At 38.2% G+C, this 14,704-nt stretch overlaps 1 protein-coding gene across 2 annotated transcripts in view; it reads right to left on the bottom strand.

The window, feature by feature from the left end:
• Iqub (IQ motif and ubiquitin domain containing) overlaps positions 1 to 14,704 on the bottom strand; it is a 70,285-nt gene that overhangs the window by 14,583 nt on the left and 40,998 nt on the right. For both annotated transcript variants that reach the window (XM_006988396.4, XM_076566144.1), the window contains exon 8: positions 9,296 to 9,471. In XM_006988396.4, the coding sequence (XP_006988458.1) occupies positions 9,296 to 9,471 (176 nt within the window). The remainder of the gene's footprint in view (positions 1 to 9,295; positions 9,472 to 14,704) is intronic.

Genomic DNA, 14,704 nt, shown 5'->3' with positions numbered 1-14,704 from the left:
GTTAGGGACTGATTTATATTACTTGGCATGGTGAATGGCTATATTTATATTAAAAATTATGCACTGACTCCATAGGGAGAACAGCATATATTTAGCATGTGTTTTATTATTATCTGCCTAGCTCTATATTGACTATGTATTCATGTGTCTTGGTTGTTTGCCTTGCTGATTAAAGACAAATTTCATAGAGCAGCTATGGTTGGTAACCCTCAATATTTGAAGACCTTCAGATATCTCAGAAAGGGGCTGTGTGAGTTATGTCTTAGTATCTTACATAAAATAAGTCTGTATCAAGTTCAAAGTTCTTCACAAAGCAGGTTTCCACAGTGAAACAGTTCTACAGTTGACCCTCTATATCTGTGTGTTCTGCCTCCTCAAATTCAACTAACCCAGGTCAAAAAATACTGGGAATTTTTTCCAGCTGAACATGATGCCACATGTCACAATCCCAGCACTCAGGAGGTGGAGGCCAGAGGAACAAGAGCTCAAGACCAGCTTCTTTCTAGACAGTGAGCTGGACAAAAATTCAGTCTCTATATAGAACATATGTAGACCTTTTCATTTCTTGTCATTGCTCCCTAAACAAGTCAGCACAACAAAAAATTATTTACATAGTATTTACATTATATTAGGTGTTAAAAATCTTCTGGAACTGGGGCTGTAGCTCAGTGGTAGAGTGCTTACCCAGTAAGCATATAGCCTTAATTTCAGTCTCCAGGACTTAAAAAAAAAAAAAAAAAAAAAGGAATCTGGGGATGCCTTAAACTACACAGAGATTTACATATATTATAAGCAAATATAGCGTCCTTTCATACAGGACTGGAGTAACTGTGGATTTTGGTATCCACGGGCTCGGGGAACCAATCTTTTGCACACACGAGGGACAACTGTTTTAGCAGTACTATGATCACTACTACCCAAGTGTTGCCAAAATGTCTCACTTTCTATTGACAAATATGGCATAGAGTACCCCAGCCTAGCGTACCTCCTGAATTGAGGGATGGGTGAATTGGGTTCACTTGCCCTAACATTCAACTAAGGATTCCCAGGCGAGGAAGTCAGAGACAGCACGGTGTCTGAACTGTCTACTGAATGTACCACCAGGATGGCTTTTAAGGATGCCCCACTGTGCTTAGCACTGATCTGTTTCCTCCTACCAAGAGTTTAAAAGCAGAGGATTCAGCTACATATCCCTTGGGAATCATTTGCTATTTGTTTTCTCTTGTACTTTAGAATAAAAAGCTGCTCTATCATTTTGCCTGATTATACTCCTTCAGAAGCAAGCCTGTGTTGATCACAATTGCTGGCTTTTCAGATATTGGATGTTTTTGTAGGCTAATTAGTCATTGCTTTGGGGTCCTTGTATCCTGATTTATGACATAATTGCAATCATTTAAATCTTAGATGTGGTTTAATTTTCAGTTTAAGAGAAGTTCTCTAGGTGTTGGAGCAAATCATTAGAAACTCATAGTGAAACTAGACTGCACTTAGAATGACAGTTTACGATGAAGGTTTTAGTTATAGCTTCAATTACCTCCATTGTTTGCATGTTAGATTGAGAAATACAAAGTTATCCCTTACAATTATATTTGATATGTTTTCAAAACAACAGTATCCTTATAGTTATAGCAAAATAAAAGTTGCTTAGAGCAAGTAACCTCCAGTAGAAACTTCAGATTCTCAGTTGAAGTTCTGATCTGGGGACGGCAAGCCGCAGCACTATAACTGGTTTATAATGTCACATCAGAAATAGAATAATAGGTAATGTTAGCTAGACAGCTGATAGGCTAGAGCTGAGCTGGCTGAAGAGTTACAGAAGTAAAATGAGTTAATAATAAGACACTTTAATTAATGCCAGGTGGTGGTGGTGCACGCCTTTAATCCCAGCACTCAGGAGGCAGAGGCAGGTGGATCTCTGTGAGTTCGAGGCCAGCCTGGGCCACAGAGTGAGTTCCAGGAAAGGCACAAAGCTACAAGGAGAAACCCTGTCTCGAAAAACAAAACAAAACAAACAAACAAAAAAAGACACTTCAATTGTTATCTCTTGGAAATAATGCAATTCTACACCTGAAAGAGCCTTACACTGAGTATTTTGCTCAAGTACAATGATTCTTTCAAAGCTCATTTTAAAAGTTTTAAAGAATACTTATGCTAAATTTCATCTATAATATCCTCAAGTCTAACTAATATCTTAATCTTCATATGCTAATTTCCTCAGCATGACTCTATAAAATATAATTTCTTTTCTACCATTAGTAAGGACAATATCTTTTACTCTGCAGGCTGGTAATTTATTTCATTTGTAATAATCCTTCTAACAACATGTTTCTGAAATGTCTACTTTATCTAATTTATTGTATGTTGGCAGTTGCTACACTATTTAATTCTACTTGCAAATGAGTGTTGATCACAATTGCTGGCTTTTTATGGCTCTGGTGAGTGCAAGATACTACAACAAGGTCTGGGGCTTTTCCAAATGGAGATCCAAATGCTTCTCATCTTTTAACTCCCAAGTCAAGCCTTACATTTTCCAAGAAATGCTCTCTAGTACCAGATGCTGGAATCCATAGCACTGTTTACATTGGAAATCCTTTTGCAGTTATAAACACACACACACACACACACACACACACACACACACACACACGTATATAGTGTCTCTATTTCAGTAACGCATGGCAAAGGAAATTGGATCTCAATTGTTCAATAAGTTTTTATGATTTTAAATTTTGTTTTCCTAAAAGGTTATAAAAAGTAAATTTCTCAGGTAATTCTGTATATTTCACAGGGTTTTTAGTGCTTATTCATTCATTCAACAAATATTTATGGTGTCTACACTAGTTAGTACCCTGGATACTGAGTAATAAAGTGCTGTCCTGATTTCAAAAGCTCTCAGATCTCATGGGATATAAAAGTAAGAAAATAACTAATTAAAGTAGAGAATGAGCATGGTTGATAGCTGCAGGTAAACAGGCAAGGATACACTGTCTATAAAGCACTTGACTCCTACGAAAAAAGCCATACCTACAATGAAACCAAGAGAATAAACAGGAGTTAGCCAGATTAAAGAGAACTGAATGATATAATCAGAGAATCCTGTGTATGAAGTAAGTCCCAGTTCCCAAGAGCTGGCACCAACAAGATCTTTATATATATGTATACATATACATATATATAAAGATCTGTTCAGCAAAGCTGTTTTTATCTTTGGCTGTCCTTCTGCCAACACTGATAATTTCATCTTCAAGTACAAGCTTCTTTGATTTCAAGCCTTACGGTATTTTTTTTTCTTAACTCTGATGAGGGAAAATGTCAACTTTGCTTATTTCTCTTTCCTAGTTCCTTTTTTCTTTGAATGCTTTGGCTATAATAAGAGATGTACAACAATCATGTTCTTAAATTGCTTCAGAAATAGAAGCGTAATAAATTCCACTTAGCTGCCAACAAATGAGACAGCAGAGGCTGCGGAACAGAGCAACAGAAGAACAGCAGGAGGAAGGGGAGGAAGGGAGAGGACAAAAGCCTCGAGAGCAGCAGGCCTCCCTGTGCGGAGGGAAATGGCTGCTCCGGGAGAATAGGCCCTTTCTTCCTCGGGAATTAATTCTCAGGTCCCCAAGGGTACAAATTAAGCATAAAGTTAAGCCCCCCAAAACCGCTGGGTAGTGAGCAACCTTTCTTTTATACAGCAAAGGGGTTTTATTCATCCACAGTGACCCCCTGTTAAATGCACAGCTCAGAGAGAGGTAGATGCATTTTCCTGTCCCATTAGCTGTGGGCCACCTGAGCATGGAGAAAAAGCATTCACATGGCACAGCTACAAAAACTGCAGTTTTTTTTTTAGGCCTGTGACTGTGAGAAATGATGTATGAATCAAGGAAATAAATGTCCTCAACTTTAGGGATCATCTCTTACAGAAATGCAAATGATCTTTTCACATAGCTTGGTAAAATGCACCCAAAACATTAAAACTGGAAACCAACTAGTTGTCTTCCATTTGGACGTCACGACCTGAATTCCTTGACCTCAGTCAACCTGTCAGTTCTTAACGTCTGATAACCTGCAGAAGTCAGGGCTCAAAGTGGTAAGTTACAAATTAATTAATGCTTTTAAAAATCTTTAGAGTAGGGGCTGGAGAGACGGCTCAGCAGTGAAGAGCATTGCCTGCTCTTCCATAGGACCTGTGTTCAATCCGCAGCACCCACACGGCAGCTCACAACTGTGTGTAACTGAAACTCCAGGAGTTAAGACACCTTCACACAGACACACAGACAGGCAAAAATACTAGTGTACATAAAATAAAATAACATTAAATTAAATTGAAAAAAAAACTTTAGAGTGAAATTTTTTTTTTACTAAGAATGAGAACCTTTAAAGGTAAGGACCTTTAGTTCAGTTTCTTGATTAGACCAATGAAATTATGCCAGTCGTTCATTATTCAGAGAAATAGTATGTTCAGAATAACATAAAATATTGTTTTCAATAGATCCCACAGTCATTGGACTAAGTGAATTTCAACTGAAACTAAATATAAATGTTTATCCTCCGTAGTTATTTCTAAGTGATAAGAAAGTAAAATTTTGCTTTAAATATCTACTTTATAGAGCTTTTGATGATAAATGCTGCATTGCCACTCTGCTTGCTGGTTACTTTTTTTTTTTTTTTAAGATTTTATTTATTTATTATGTATACAATGTCCTGCCTGCATGTACACCTGCAGGCCAGAAGAGGGCACCAGATCCCATTATAGATGGTTGTGAGCCACCATGTGGTTGCTAGGAATTGAACTCAGGACCTCTGGAAGAACAGCCAGTGCTCTTAACCTCTGAGCCATCTCTCCAGCCCCTTGCTGGTTACTTTTAATGTCTAAAATAACTGTGACCTTGACTGACTTCTGGGATAACTATAAACTGTTTTATCAGCAATCAAAAAGTCCTATATGATATAAGTTGCTTGAGCATTTATGAAATGAATACTGACTGTTCCTTGATGTTAGAGACAATGGCAGGATGGACATAAGGAATGGACAGACATGGAGAAGAACAGACCATGTATAACTACTTCCTGCTAATGTCTGCATCATTTACCTTCTTTTCTAGATATTTGGTACAGCTTCATATACAAAAACATACTTTAGATGATCTTGGATTACAGTGGTATCAAGGTCGCCAGCTTGATTGGTTCTGGACACAAAGCAGTTATCTGCTTTTCTCTGCCCTTACAACTTTTCACACATACATACACACACAACAACAACAACACACACACACAACAACACACACACATACACTTTAATGTTTTATTTACATAATAATAAGGTTAAATAATCCCCTCACTGCCTTCCCACTGTCTCTTCAGTCTACTTCCCAGGACAACAATCAAAATCCAACTCCACCTCCTCAGCCTTCCCACCACGTCACAGGGTAGAACTTCCTATATTTAGAGTCCTTCAAGACTTTGAACTCTACTCTTTACAAAGTATTTAGAAATCAAAACCAAATCTTCCTCATAAAAATTCTTCTGAACAATAGTTCTCCATTTTATCTTTATTTTGGATGAGATTCATATAAAAATCTTATCATGTTATATTTACTTCATGAGAAAGGATGATGGTAATCAATCGACTCTACAAGCAATTTCATATTGTGCTTTGACCCACTGATTATATAAGTATATGAGCCGGGCGGTGGTGGCACATGCCTTTAATCCCAGCACTCAGGAGGCAGAGGCAGGCAGATCTCTGTGAGTTCGAGGCCAGCCTGGGCTACCAAATGAGTTCCAGGAAAAGGTGCAAAGCTACACAGAGAAACCCTGTCTCGAAAAACCAAAAAAAAAAAAAAAAAAAAAAAAAAAAAACACCAAAACAAATAAGTTTGTTTGATCCACACATATTATTTGATCCACACATATAATTTCAAAAACTGCTTAGAGGCAATGCTAGATATGGGGCCTAAAGATATGGTAGCAAAGTATTTAACACATAAGCAAGAAGATATATTGTATAAGGGTTTATGGTAGAATTTAGACTACCTTGCAGGAAATAGGAAGAAGCCAGAGTAACATAAAGGGAAAGTCCTGAAGAAGACAAATTTCAAATAAGGATGCATGAGTGCTACCTGTCTTTCTTGTCCATTGGTACCCAGAAGCCTCCAACTCTTGCAAATATTCAGGCTGCACCAGGTCCATGCCATCACCTCCAGTAAGGTTAAAAGGCATGTGAAATCACAGTTCCTAGTCATAAAGCAGGTTCAAGATAAAATTGTTCAAACAATAAATTTAGTCTGAAAATATGATGGTGAAAAATACTGTCCTAGTCATTGCTCTATTGCTGTGAAAAGACACCATGGCCAAGGCAACTCTTTAAAAAGCAAACATTTCATTGTGGGCTTGTTTACAGTTTCAGAGGGTTAGTCCAACATCATCATGGTAGGCAGCATAGCAGCAGACATGGAAGGCATGATGCTGGAAAAGTAGCTGAGAGCTACATCCTGATCCTCAGGCAGAGGAGCAGAGAGACTGAGCCTACCATGGGCTTTTTGAAAGCTCAATTCCCACTCCCCTCCCCCATGACACACTTTCTCCAACAAGGCCACATTTCACAATCTTTCTAATTCTATCAAAGAGTTCTACTCCCTAGTGACTAAGCCTTCAAATATATGAGTCTCTGAGGTCCATTCTTATCCAAACCACCAAAACTATGGATATTAATGTTTCTGACAATTGTCTTTCCTGGAATGAAGATATTTGAGAATTTTAACAATGATGGTGTCTACATGACTTGTTCTTTATTTGGAATATGAAACTCAGAGCATTATTTTCTGCTCATAGTTTACTGCCTTCCTCCATAAACATGTATTGATAATCTATGTGAGGAATGTGTAAAGGTGTGAGGACAGAGCTAAGAGGTGTCTCTTACCCTAAGAATATAATAATATGCCAGTTGAGTGTGGCAGCACACACATTTCATCCTAGCACTCCACAAGCTGAGGCACTTGGATCTCTAAGGTCAGCCTGGTCTACATAATGAGATGCAGGCCAGCCAAGGCTATGCAGTAAGACCCTGTCTCAAAAGAAAAAAATCTCGAAAATCTATCATAACCTAGAAAGGGTTAAGACATTAGATACAATAAAAATAACTATCATATATAAAGTCGGAGATGAGAATGAGTCTCATGAGAGCAACGAGCACAGTCAGAACGGTATTAACCCTTCCTTCCTTCTCTGAATAAGGGGAGCATTCAGGCTTGTTTGAAAGAGAAAGTAACTGACAACTAAGAAAACTGGGAAAGGAAACCACACAGAGGCAAGTCAGATGCAAAAGCATCAGGAGTATATGGTCTTTCTGGAGACATGCAAGTAACTGAGCATGGCTGGAGCCATTTAGATGTAGTGTATGCGTGTGCGCATACACGTGCACGTGTGTACACACACACACACACACACACACACACACACACACACACACACACGATGATGGTAAGGGAACAATAAGATAAGGGATATGCAGACAAGAAGTGAATAAAATCATTGCTCCCACAAAGAAGTACAGAAGGACAGGCTCTAGGTATTCCTGGTAAGGTCTTCCCAGTTGTCAGTTGGATGATAGAACAGAGCACTGAGAATTTAGACTGGAGATAATGGCCCCATGTGAAAACAAAATAATCCAGGTGAGAAGGATACCCATATTCACTTAAATGAGTATCCATTATAACATACAAGAGACAAGAAAGGCAACCCCCCCCCATAATGATTTCCCTGAAGAGACAGGGAGGGAGAAGATAGGAGCTGTTATGACCTCCCACCCTCCTAGGATAAGGTGGATTAAAAAGCATTCCAATCAGACTCCAACATCTGTAGTTCATGTCTTTGCCTGCATGGTCTACTTGACACAGGCAACATCATCAAGATGCAGAACGGAGCCGTTTTCCTACAGTCAATGAAAGCAAGTCTGGAAATGAACACATAAATAATTAAAGAAAAATAAAGCAACAGCAAAAAGCAGGTTGGTAGGCAGGTGGAGAAGTCAATAATAACATCCACGTTTCTATCTAGAGTAGTGGTTCTCAGCACCCCTAATGCTGCGACCCTTTAATACAGTTCCTCATGTTGCAGTGACCCTCAACCATAAAATTATTTTCATTGCCATTTTATAACTATAATTATGCTACTGTTATGAATTGTAATGTAAATGTCTGTATTTTCCAGTGGTCCAAGGTGACCCTGTGAAAGGGTTGTCTGGCTCCCAAAGGGGTGGTGACCCACAGGCTGAGAAGGGCTGAGCAAGTGAGTAGATGAGACACACACAGAAAGAGATAGGTTAGACGAACTCTACAGAACAGGACTCACATGGAGGTAAGGGTGGCAAAAGGCAGTGAGGTGATGTGACTTAGGGTTAGGATACTCCTGGGATCGCCAAAGGGCAGAAGATGGTGGGAATTGGACACGTGGTTTAGAAGTTCCTAAGGATCTTGTCTGAGACCAGAACTAAAATTGAAGCCAATGATAGTCTGAAGTCAGGTAGACGGGTGCGCAAATGAGATGATAGGAGGGCATTTAAAGTAATACAAAACGTGACTTTTTTAAGGAAAAAATGTTCTCAAATAACAGAAACCACAGAAGTAGAATCACAACAAACAAGTATCTTAGAAAACTGTATCCTTTTCCTCTTCTGGATGGATTAGCTTTTAATTGTCTGGAAAGATCAGGTTTATAAAAGGAAATTTGTTACTATGGAAACAGGCTTTCAATATCAAACAGGCAGTTTGACCACAAAAAGGTAATTACTTTAGTTTTCCCCTTAATTGCATGATTTCTTGCTTTTCAGTAAATATATATATGTGTATATATACATATATATATATATACACACATATATATATATATATATCCTATTGGACAGAACTGTCCAGTCAACCAGGGCTGTGGTGAGCCAAAGCATAAACATAGGTCTCCAGCCAATCTCCTAGCTGGTGACCACTGGGTACCCCAGACCCAGACATTCTGAGGTTTTACTACTTTGTACACTATCAGCGTGTGAAACTCTCCAAATTCAAATAACCATCCCACCTTTTCTCCCATGAGCAAATCCCCTTAATCAGGCATCTCATGTTCCCTGTTAGTCTATTCAAGGGTACAGTTTGAGTATTCAGCTCCATTAAAAGAGTAACTATACAGGATTTAAAGAAATATCAAAATGTTAAAACTTTATGAAAGTTCTTATGGTATCAGTCTCTCCTTTGGATCATAATTCCACATTGTTAAACTCAGGACACACTCGTGTTTAAATAAGTTCACTAACCTTATCCAGAAAACGTTGTATAGCTGCTTCCTGGCGCTCCATATTGGCAATATATCTATGTCTCCCGATGGAAGAAATGATCTGTGTCTCTTTTTCCAAAAGCTCGCACAGGGCAGCTTTCCTCTCGGCTTGACTCGAATACTGGTCAATTTGTGTAATTTCTTCTTGCCGCCAAACTAGAGGATGGGCGTAAAAGGCTCATGAGTTGTCAAAATCCATGGCTTTTTTAAAAATAGATTTTTTTTTAATTTTTTAATTATATTAATTTAACTAATTATATTAATATTTTTAATTTTTAATTATGGCTGTGGGGAGGTGTGCACATGAGTATAGATGCTCTTGGAGGGCAGAGGTGTCGGATCTTTCTGGAGCTGGAGCTACAGGTGATTGTGAGATTGTGAGCCACCTTCTGTGATTGCTGGAAATCAAACTCAGGCGCCAGCTCTCCAACACTCAAGCTAAAATAATTTTGTAAAACTCGTAATTCAAAAGCACTAAGTGTTCTTAACAGTTTTGGGTCCTCCACTACTTATCCTCATTCATTTACTCTTTCAGCTTCTACGAGTCTGAAGACTTTCTTTGATTTTCTCTGTTCTTTTCCCCCTTTCTCTATCACTTCTTACTCCATCTTAGGGTCTGCTTCTCTAAGAACCCAAAATAGTAGTTTACATTAGTTATCACATTCATTGTATCACAAATTTTAGATTAACTGCATTATGCTATAATAACCCTTAATGTATTTTAAAGCACTGGTCACTATAAGTAAAGATGATGTTGCATAAATGTATTCTAAGACCATATCATAAAGCTCCAAAGAGCAATGACTTAGTAAGCCCATTCTGTCTAAATATAGACCTACATCATCACATATGAATTTATATGTCATATGTCAAACTTAAATCAAAGTTTCTAGACTCACATATGTTTTTAATAAAGGTTCTATTTAAATCCTTATGGAAACCAAATTTGGGGAAGAAAATTCTTTTTCACTTCACATTTCAAAACTGTCAAGCTTATACTGGCAGAAGCATAGGATAGGAAATGACCTTAGAAATTAAATTGCTCAATCCTACATCCAAGCACGTATCTTCCTTTCAGTCGCTTGGACAGGAATAATTTGCCTGACACAGAACCAATTTCTTGAGCTACATGCCATCCCTTTGGGCAGCTGAAGGTAGTGTCTCATGTCTCTCTTACATTTTCCCTTCTCAAGACATAAACACTTCCATTTTTAAATTGTACATTATATGACACAATTTCCTCTCACATCCAGGTCAACCTTTTCCTGTTTCCTAACACACCACTCGAAGTGTGCTGTCAAATTCTGTCAAAATAGAGGCTTCCACACAACACACCCCACACTCTCCTGATTGAAGTGACAAAAATACAAAGGAGGGAGAGGGAGAGAGATAGAAGGCAGCAATGGAAATAAAAGAATTTGATATGCCAATAGCATGCAGAACTCCCAGGAAACATAATGAAGATTTGTTTGGGTGGATAAATTTGTAGATGAATTTCTAAACAGTCTTAGTAAATAAGAAACACAGAGCCAAATACAGAGGTAATAGCCAAAGAGATCAGAGAAATAGCGAATAGCCATGACTAGCCTTATCTTATCACCACACAGTAGCTTCCACAGAGAGAGCTTCTTCCTGCTTAACCTGTGCTTTCATTGCCTTCCTGTTCTGCCTTCTCATTGGCTCTAAGCCCAGCCACATGACTTCCTTATCACTGCCTGTCTATACAGACCTCCAGGTCTCTATGGTTGGTACTGGGACTAAAGGCTCGTGTCACCACGCTTGGCTGTGTCCTTGACCACACAGAGACTCTGTCTGCCGTATGATCAGATTAAGGGCATGGGCTACTACCACCTGACTATTGTTTATGGTTTGCCGACCTCTGATCTCCAGGCAAACTTTATTGATTAACGTACAAATAAAATATCACATTTGAGCACAAATAAAGTATCACCACATAAATTAAAAATAAATCATCCCCAAAATATGCAAACACCATTTCCTCAAACTACTTCAGTGTCATCTCAGAAAGTGGGTCTCATAGAAGAAGGTGGTAAATCTCAATTTGCTTGATTGGGAGCTAGAAAAGGGTAGACTTTGAAGCCAGTTGATTACCATGCCTTGAGAAAGTCTCTGAAATGTCTAAAGAGAATGTCTAATGTTTTAAATCACAGCTGAAAACAGTGGTAACTGTGCTGGTTTGTAGAGAAAAGGAATTTTTGAAACAAACTATAAAGAAAGGGGATAAAGCAATGGGTAATAAGCTATGTTTAAAATATGAGATAATTTTGCTTACATATTATCGTGTAACTATATTACATATTAATAATTTACATATTAATGTTGTAGTTTAAATAAAATAACTTTGAAGATTTCTAGTAATTATTTTTACTTATGTGCATGTCTGTCTGTCTGTCTTGCATGTATGCCGCAAGTGTCCAATGAGGCCAGAAGAGGGCGACAGATCCCTACAGCTGGAGTGACAGATGGTTGTGGGACAAACACCGTAAGTGCTGAGAGCCAAACTCGAGTCCTCTGGGAAAGCAGTAAACACCCTTCACCAACACCAGATATAGAGGGATTTTGTGTGATTGCAAGGGCATGATATTCTCGGGAGGCATGTTTGAAACAGAGTGACACCAAAATTGAAATGGCAAGTTAGCCAAGATGAGCAAAACGAAAGCAGAATTTGTATCATTCCTACAAGAAACGTGACGGAAGAACTCAAAACTCAGTTCCTGACGTGAAAGATCCAGTTAATGACCTGACTATGGTGGATGCTGACACCAGAAATCATGTGATCATGTTTCATCCATCCACATGCGAACACAGCTGCCGTAGGTGCATGTTACATTGCAGAAAGCAGGTCAAAGGGCAAATGGGTTTGTTTATCAGCACCCGGCACTAGGAGCCTGCTGAATCTCCCAGCAATCCAACGAAGCAGGAGCTGCCATCTCTTGTGAAAAGGGAACTAAAGGAAAGAGTGCTGGACACCCGCCCAAGGACACACAGCTACGGAGTGGTGGTGCTGGGACCCAAGCTCAGGCAGTCCAGTTGTGTGGAATACACTCTTCCCTCAGAAGCGGAAACCATGCTATCCTTTCTTTTGAACATGGGACTTCTCTCAAAAACCTTCTCTCTTGTATGGTTATTGCACCTGCCAATGTCCTGTCACTTCTTTATCATTAAAAACACTCACCAATGTTATAATGAAAAAGGGGCTCTGTAAGATGCTAGGATATACAAAGTGAGACAGCCTTACTTTCTTCTTCAAGGGATTAACACGTTTCCTAGCCTTTCTCTAATTGGATAAGTGGTAAGGAAAAAAAATCTAAAAAAAAAAAAATAAAATAAAATAAAAAACCCGCAGAGTTTCTGTTTCTCTTTCCATTTGCCATCATTCAATGCCCAGCATTTTCCACCACTGGGTTTTAAGACTTTGTTTGAATAGATGCATCTTGACATGAGAGTCTATGTCTTGTTCTATAGACATGATTCAAGCATATGTACTCCCCTACTGTGGTGCTATGGGCATAGTTACTTTCTTACTGGGCTGCAGGAATATTTCAAAATTATTTCACTTATATGAACTTATATAGTTAGAAACTGTTTGCTTTCTATTTCAGATTTACATTAATAGTCACTAGGAATTATAAAATGAATATCTAATGTCTGAGTGTGGGTTTGGGCCTTCCATTTATAGACACTACCTTTTATAATATTACGTTTTGCAATTTTATCGGGATATTTCTTTGTCCTCTCATATTTTAAGTTAAAACCATCCAGATCAGCTAGTCCTGTTCTTCGTTAGAATCCACTCTGTCCTTTATTAGGAATACATTATTCAAACACTGTCCAGCTTGATCTATCCATCAAGAGGATTCTGAAATGCAAAAGCTAAATTATCTTCAGCAAAAATTGTAAAATTTGAGAGCTAAATTATATTATGGAAATCTATGATTGATGAGTGTGTTATTTAAAAGTAGCTTTACCAACCAGAATAAGAAAAATGACAAACCCCATATAACAAAAGGCAGTTGATGAATAAAGGGAAATTGTTTGCTTGTAGAAATAATAACTGAGAATATTTATCTCACAGGATTACAAAGTTGCTCCCAAAAAAGCAAATAAAAGCTGATTGATATCAATGAGCTTATTTTATTTCCCAGCTTTATATCAGAAACATCCAGAGCCTAAAGTAAGTTTAGGCTATGAGGTTATTACCCAAACTAATCTGGAAATTTCAGAGAGGGGTGTATTATTCTCCTGTATCAATAATTAAGCATTGTTGAAATCTGGAAATATGCATGTATATTCAAACACACATGTAGACCCAAGTTTCACATTTTTGTCAGCTTATTGCTATGACATTTAAAAAGAAAGTACCCTACAGAGCTAATTAAAAACAAAACCCAATGAATCTTCATTTTAATTTAAAAACAAAAACAAAAAAAAAAAAACCTCTCTGTTAGATGAAGATAGCAAATCTGGATTAAGGGATAAAATACATCAGTATATTGTCCCAACCACCAAAGAGGAGTAGAAAGTCACAGGGCAGAGACATCTGAACTATTCAAGGGGGTGTGGTGTACAGAAACCAGGAGGGAGTCCTCCCCTTTTGTGTGATATGTGTCCCTGGAGATGACAATGAAAACAGTCAGGAGCACTGAGATGTTGTGCTAGTTTTCTAGGGCTGCTGTGACGAATACTTGCAGAGCTTGCTGCATTAAGCAACAAAATCTCATTTCCTGACAGTTCTGGAGGCCCCATCGAAGAGTAAAACACTGTCTGGGTTGTTTGTTCCTGCACCTCTCTTCTCATGGTCATTTTCCCCTAGTGCTCTGCCCAATACTCCACCTATGTACAATCAAATGTTTGTATAGGGACACCAGTCCTTACCGTGTTAAGGCATGCTCACATGCCTACTGATTTTTCTTTATTACCTATTTTAAAAAAAAACATATTACCAAATATGATCATCTAGAGGTACAAAGAATTCAAATGTCAACATAAGAATTTGGGGGGAACGCAATTTCAATCAATGAAGAAGCCAGTAACTACAAATAATTTTGAGGCAAAATATATCGAAAAATGGTTAATTGGAGATAATAAAGTTAATTTGTCCCCTAAACTTATATTCTTAGACAAATTCGGGCTGTTATCTATATTCCATCTTCACTCTGAAACATCTTATTTGAACTTGTTATCGCTAAGGAAGAAATCTCAGCAGCTACGGTAGTATGTCTGCCATGGCAGTTTACAGGCATCCATACTATAAAATTCTCATCATAAACTGGAAGGCCAAATGACCTGAAAAAAGACAACACACACCAAACAAAACTGTCAAAGTGAGAAGCTAGAAGGAGAAAGGGATAAAAGTAGCAGAAAAATG

The sequence above is a fragment of the Peromyscus maniculatus genome, chromosome 3 (genome assembly GCF_049852395.1).
Source record: "Peromyscus maniculatus bairdii isolate BWxNUB_F1_BW_parent chromosome 3, HU_Pman_BW_mat_3.1, whole genome shotgun sequence".
NCBI classification, from domain to species: domain Eukaryota; kingdom Metazoa; phylum Chordata; class Mammalia; order Rodentia; family Cricetidae; genus Peromyscus; species Peromyscus maniculatus.
The sequence above is the reverse complement of the archived record's forward strand: the minus strand, read 5'-3'. Positions and strand labels throughout refer to the sequence as shown.